The sequence below is a fragment of the Carlito syrichta genome, unplaced genomic scaffold (assembly GCF_000164805.1).
Source record: "Carlito syrichta isolate Samal-C Ts95f unplaced genomic scaffold, Tarsius_syrichta-2.0.1 Scaffold143181, whole genome shotgun sequence".
Lineage (NCBI taxonomy): Eukaryota > Metazoa > Chordata > Mammalia > Primates > Tarsiidae > Carlito > Carlito syrichta.
The window spans coordinates 1774-8376 of NW_007087277.1; the positions used below are offsets into that span (position 1 = coordinate 1774).

A 6603-nucleotide genomic window follows, 5' to 3' on the forward strand; every position below is an offset into this window, starting at 1 on the left:
GGCGAGGCGGGTGGCGGAGGGGCCCCCCTCCTCGTGGGGCCGCCTCCCCGCCGTCCCGACGCCGCGGCCCCCTCTCCTGCCCTGCGTCACCCGGCCCCACTCAGGAGTGCGTGTCAGGGCGCGGAGGGGAGCAGGCAGCCTTTCCCCTCCCCAGATGTGGCCCGCACACGCACCCCTGCAGCCAACAGGCGTCGGCAGGGCCCGGTGTCTGCTGAACAAAGGCGGCAGCCTGTTGATGGGTGGTTGTCCCCACCAGCCGGAGGGGTCTGGTCTGCTGCCCCAAGCCACCCAGCTCCTGCCCCCCAGACCGCGCTCCCCATCTCCGTTCTCATATGACCGTGTGTCACCAAATTCTGCAGCATTTCCTGAAAAGGCGCTGCCCAGCCTACCTGCCCCTCCTGCAAACTCGGCAGGCTTGGCCTCGGCCCCTCTGCTCGCTCCCCTCTGCGTCCACCACCAAGGTCATCCCAGGGCTGGGAAGGACCTGTCCAAGCGTTGGCGGTCTGCCTCTCTGCTCCGAGCCCCCCGCTGTCCTCAGCCGTCCGCGGCGCCCACACGTAGGCTCCAGCCACAGGCCTTGTCCTCATCATGCCACCACATCCACCTCAGTGCCACCTTCTCCCATGTCTCCTCTGCCAGGCTCTCCGAATCCCCTGCGGGGTGCTCCTTCCCCGGCCCCAAAGTCCTTTGTCCGTACAGCCCCTCCTGCACAGGAAGCCATTGGTGACACATCTGTCCCGCCCACTGGATGGGCGCCTCACATCCACACAGCCGGCACACCTCACTGAATGGCCGAGATGGGTTTCAAAGCCCCTTCCTCTACCCGAATCACACACACCCAGATTCTCAGACTTGGATGGGGCCTCTGAAATTCAAGAAAGGAATCTCCTTCCAGCACTTGAATTTTCCCAACCAGCATCCTATGTCCCCCCACCTCACTCAAGCCTTCACTCACTTGGCTGGGCTCTCTCCAGCCAGAAGGCCCTGGCGCCCCACCCAACTCTGCCGTGGTGCTCACGTTTCTGTCTGGAGCCCTTGTTTCCACGCATGGGTATTCTTGTCACACCTCTGTGAGCGTTTCTAGCACTGTGTTTTCTATCTAGGCCCTTCATGCCATGGAAGGTTCGTCTTTGCTGGGGCTCAGGTCGGGTTGTGTTGGGGTGAGAGTTGAGCCAGAATGGACCTAGACCCTAGCCAACCTGAGCTTGGCCCTGGTGTCCCCAGCCCGGCCATTTGTCAAGGGAGGCCTCGGGCACTGTGCAGGCCAGGTAGCCTCAGCTGAGTGCTGTGGCCAGACTGTGGCGAGTCCCAGCTACACCATAGCACCCCTTCCTCCTGTGACAACCCCAGCTCTGAAATCACATCAGACCTCTGTGCCAGGAATCCCGGGCTTTTGGGTCCCAACATTCCTCTCCCCTCTTAAAGGGCCACACGTCACCAGTGTGTCCAGGGGTGGGGTCTGGAGTGGAGGGCCTGGAAGGTTGTGCCTGGGAGGGCGGCCAGGGCAGAGCTGAGTCCCGCTCCCTACCGTCAGGCCCCTTCCCCTCACATCCCTTTGCCTGGTGTGGTCTTATGAAATTCTTCCCATTCTTCCAGGCCTTCTGTTACCCCCTTCAGCTGTTTCCTGATTTCATTAGAATCCATCAGTCTGTCTGTCCTCGGGGCCCTGATAGCACTTCAGTCGCCCTAGTGGCAGTGGCCATCTTCTGCTGCATATCATAGCAGTTAGGTTCCCACAAGCTTCCAGAGATCAGTGGGCACGGCCTGCTCCCTTTGTATTCCTTGTGGTGCCTCCTGGGATGAATTGACTTGGCTGGGGTCTAGCCTCGACTCTACCACCAACTAGCTGTGTTTGCTTCTATGTGTTCTCTACCTCTCTGAGTCTCATAGCTCTAATTTATTTAATATAATGTTAGGCTACTGATGGGCATGGTGGCTCATGCCTATAGTCCCAGCTACTTGGGAGGCTGAGGCAGGAGAGTCACTTGAGCCCAGGAGGTCAAGGCTGCAATGAGCAATGATTGTGCCACTGCACTCCAGTCTGTCTCAAAAAAAAAAAAAAAAAAAAAAAAATTAGGGGGGAGAGAGAGAGAGACACTAGACTTCTGAAAGATGCTTTCCAACTGTGAAATGCTGTGGTTCTGTGTATGGAAGGAAAGGAAGGCTGGGTCTGAATGGTTTAGTCAACCCCATCTCTTGTGGGACCCTGTCCTCAAGGTGCCAGGTGACCAGACCTTGGGTAGGAGCGAGAGCTGGTCGGGCAGTCCTCACGCAGGCCTGTGGGCAGGCAGCCTTTCGGGTCAGGCCCAAGCTGAGCGTGCCCCCCACCTCAGTCTCTTCACAGAGCCCCTCCCTGAGGAGCCCAAGCCTGTGGAGATGTCCTTCCACCACTGCCACAGGGACCCCCTGCCACAGCCTGGCCTCAGCCCCGAGAGGCTGCAGGCACGGAGGCAGCTGTATGCCGCCTGTGCTGTGTGCTTCGTGTTCATGGCTGGGGAGGTGGTCGGTAAGTAGGAAGCACTCCAGCCCATCCTCCTGCAGCCCCCCGCCAGAGCCCCGAGGTGTTCCTGGGCGGAGATGCGGAGAAGGGGATGCAGGCCAGGGCTGCCCAGGACTGCAGGGCACAGAGCACCCAGGGGAACTCGGGCTGGAGTCCAGAGCCAGTGCCCAGGGCTGCCATGTCGGTGTCAACTGGGCTTTCAAAAACCTGAGCTTCTTGTTACTGAAACAAAATATGTCCTTGTAGACAAACTAAAAAGCGTGAATGAGTGAGAAGAAGAAAATAAAAGCTACCTGTAATCCCATCACCTGAGAAAGTCCTAGTTCCCACTTTGGTGTAGATTCCCCAATTTGCCGTCCACGCCTGCACACACGCACCACGTGACACTTTTGGCATGGAACCAGCGTGCACCATTTCGCCCTGGCAGGCGGGTACCTGGCGCACAGCCTGGCTATCATGACCGACGCGGCGCACCTGCTGGCGGACGTGGGCAGCATGATGGGCAGCCTCTTCTCCCTGTGGCTGTCCACCCGGCCAGCCACCCGCACAATGACCTTCGGCTGGCACCGCTCAGGTGAGGCCCTCGAGGCCCGGGCCCTCCAATGTCGCCAGGGGAGTCTTGGGGCCCAGCGGGCATGATGGCTTGTCCTCTTGCAGAGACGCTGGGAGCCCTGGCCTCTGTGCTGTCCCTCTGGGTGGTCACCGGCGTCCTGCTCTACCTGGCCTTTGTCCGCCTGCTGCACAGCGATTATCACATCGAGGCGGGTGCCATGCTGCTGACTGCCAGCATCGCCGTCTGCGCCAACCTGCTGTACGTGGGGAAGGGGTGGACAGCGGGGTTCAGGGGCTCCTCCCAATGCCAGGGCTCCTCCCTCCCACCGGACACAGGCACAGCCCTCTGCCCTGCCCATGCCAAGAAGGTCTGGGGTGGAGGCCTCTGCCCAGGGTCGGGGGCAGGGGAAAGGGCTTTCACCTGCGTCCTCTCATGTCAGCCTTGTGCTGCCCCAGGAGGTAGACCATGCCACCCCGGTCTGCCACCCCGGTCTGCCACCCCGGTCTGGAGGAGACCCAACTGGTGGCCAGGAGACCAAGCCCCACCGTGGTGTGAGAAGGGTCGCGGTTGGTCCTCTCCTCAGCCCCAATTCCAGTGATCCTTTGCAGGCTGCCCCTTGCCTCTCCCGGACAGCACTGTTTGCCCCAGGGTCTGGGACGTGGGTGGAGAAAGGGCTGCAGGGTGGGGGGGTGAGGGGTGCGGGAAAGGGGGGCAGGAGCAGGCCCAGCTGAGCCCAGCTGCCCCCAGGATGGCCTTCGTGCTGCACCAGGCTGGGCCCCCCCACGGCCATGGGTCCAGGGGGGCAGAGTACGCGCCACTGGAGGAGGGGCCCGCGGAGCCCCTGCCCCTGGGGAACACCAGCGTGCGGGCAGCCTTCGTGCATGTGCTGGGGGACCTCCTGCAGAGCCTCGGGGTCCTGGCCGCCTCCATCCTCATCTACTTCAAGGTGTGTCCTTAGGGCCTGCCTGGTCTCCCCCCTGCTCACCCAGGCACCCCTCACTGCACAACCAGCCCCCTCCCCCACTGCCACTCGGCCCCACCCCCGCACACCCAGCTCCCTCCCCTACTGCAACCCAGCCCCCTCCCACTGCCAGCCCTGGTCATGCTCCCTTCCCCTCTGCAGGGGTCTCAGGGGCCTCTCGGGTCCTGTTTGTTCGGAACCGCAGATCTTCCTCCAAAAGGTCCCTGGTGCTGTGCTTAGGGGTCTCTCTCTCTGCAGCCTCAGTACAAGGTGGCTGACCCCATCAGCACCTTCCTCTTCTCCATCTGTGCCCTCGGGTCCACAGCGCCCACCCTCCGGGATGTTCTCCGTATCCTCATGGAAGGTGAGGCAGACACCATGGCTCCCCTCTGACTTCACGCAAGCATGGCCCCCCTTTCCCGGAGGAGAGTGTGGGAGAAGGCCTGGGTTGTGGGCCTGTTCCTGGTGGATTTGGGCACAGGGTGCATCGTGGATCAGCGGGGGGCCTGGCAATGAGATGTGGCCGTGCTGGTTGCAGGTACCCCCCGCAGCGTGGGGTTTGAGCCTGTGCGGGAAACCCTGTTGTCAGTGCCAGGAGTCCGGGCAATCCACGAGCTGCACCTGTGGGCCCTCACGCTCACCTACCACGTTGCCTCTGCACACCTGGCCATTGGTGAGTCACATGGGCCCAGCCAGTGACATACGCCACCCCCAGAATGGGACAACAGCTTGCATGACCGGGGTTATTAGTTCTTCTAGCTCTCTCTGTCCTCCATCAGTGCCCCCCACATGCATGTGTGTACACACACACACACACACACACACACACACACACACACGTGCTTGGACACAAGGCACCCTGGACACAGGGTTCAGGAGGCAGTCTCACCCTCTCTGAAGCAGCTCAGGGAACCAGCAACCCTTGAGGAGGTCCCTGGCAGCCACAGGTTCAGTGATGGGGCTCAGCCAGGTAAATCGTGACACCTCTTCCCTGGGTATCACGGAACTGTAAAAATGACGACTGTGAAGACTGTGTGGCAACTGGGAAGAATGTTTATGGAATAATGTGGAGAGAAAAAAAGCAGACTATAAAATCACATCCACATTCTGATTCAACTATTAAAAATATGTATGGTGACTCATGAGCTGACAAAGGATTTTTGAGTTTCTTCCAGATGCAAGAAGCAATCAGAGATATGCAGTTTGGATGCCAAACACATGACAATTTGTGGGATATTGGAGGGCGACTCTAGAGGGACAGTAGGACAGAATACTTAACGTCTGGCCTGGCCTGGGAAACCGGGGGTGTGGCCGTGTGTCAGCCCAGGAACAGCGCGGGTGTCGGCAGGGGCCGCCTGGAATCCGGCACCACATCTCACAGCTCAGCTGCTCATAATGCGGGAAGCCGCAGCGCCAGCCTTATCTCAGCCGCACCAGTCTCCCTGGGGAGTGACGCCCCTTATCGCTCTCCGCAGACGCCACTGCTGACCCCGAGGCCGTCCTGGCCGAAGCCTCCTCCCGGCTGCACTCCCGGTTTGGCTTCTCCAGCTGCACCCTGCAGGTCGAGCAGTACCAGCCCGAGATGTCCCAGTGCCTGCGCTGCCGGGAGCCCCCCCAGGCCTGAGCCAGGCTCGCTGGACTCCCCTCCTGCCTCTCTGGTCCCGAGAAGGCGCGGAGCCTGGCGCACCCCTTTCTCTCTCCCTCCCGCCACCCGCAAACCCCTGCACAGCCCCAGTGGCTAGACCAAAGCGCGGGGCTGAACCCACTATTCGGGGCGGGGACCTGGCTGGGGTGTGGAAAGCCCGAGGCCTCTCCCAGCAGCCGAGAGCCCATCTGCTGTGTGGCGCTGGGGGCGTCTGCCTGTGCTGGGAGTGCCTGTGCTGGGGAGGACAGCGGGGCCCCATTCCCGGCGCCCTCACTCCGTCTATGCAGGGGGCCCCAAGCCTGCACTTTGTCTGCGTGTCCTGCCTGTGGCTTTGTGTGTGTGTTCCTGGTGCTTGGCCCGTGTGTCTCCGTGCCTGTGTGGCTGTGCTGCGGTCTGCTTTGTCCGCGCGTCTGTTGGGGTCTGTCTGTCCACCCTGTTGGTGCTGTGCCCGGCTCTCCTGGCGGGGGGTTGGGAGTGCAGCTCCAATAAACTCTGTCTCTACATCGCAACCAGTGCCGACTCCTCCGGAGGGGACACTGGCCGTTTGGGAGCTGGCAGACTCCCTCAGCCGGAGCGACCTCCACCCTTGAACCAACCCCTCATCGCCCTGCCCCCATGTCCATTCAGACTCTCACTCTCCCCAATTCTTCGGCTCGGGGTGTGCTGTGTGCGGGTGCTGGGCTTGGTCGCAGGAGGAAGCTGGAAGGTCAGGAACGGCCTGGAGTCATTCATTCCTAAAGGCTGCTCCAGGGAAGTGGGCCCCTGGGGGGACACAACATGAGGCGGCTTGGTGTCCAGCCGCCTGACCCTACGCTCCGTCCAGGTTTGGGCTGTGGACGCCAGAGCCTGTTTCACGCTCACCCCCCTTTGTTTTAAGCGGTTCCTTCTTGCAAACCAGCCTCATTATGGATTGATCTGTCTCTTTAGAAACAAATCCAACTCTG

General features: G+C 61.2%; 1 protein-coding gene across 2 annotated transcripts; it reads left to right on the plus strand.

The window, feature by feature from the left end:
* The first annotated feature begins 2316 nt into the window (after nt 1-2316).
* Nucleotides 2317-6603, plus strand: SLC30A3 (solute carrier family 30 member 3). Of its 2 annotated transcripts, none has more exons than XM_021708630.1 (7): nt 2317-2506; nt 2928-3074; nt 3158-3311; nt 3801-3999; nt 4273-4378; nt 4553-4687; nt 5490-6603. In XM_021708630.1, exons 1-7 carry the CDS (start codon nt 2377-2379, stop codon nt 5636-5638), a joined length of 1020 nt encoding a protein of 339 aa, XP_021564305.1. In that variant the 5' UTR covers nt 2317-2376; the 3' UTR covers nt 5639-6603. The 2 variants fall into 2 exon arrangements, with proteins under 2 accessions (XP_021564305.1, XP_021564306.1); XM_021708631.1 differs by lacking the exon at nt 5490-6603 and adding an exon at nt 5190-5263.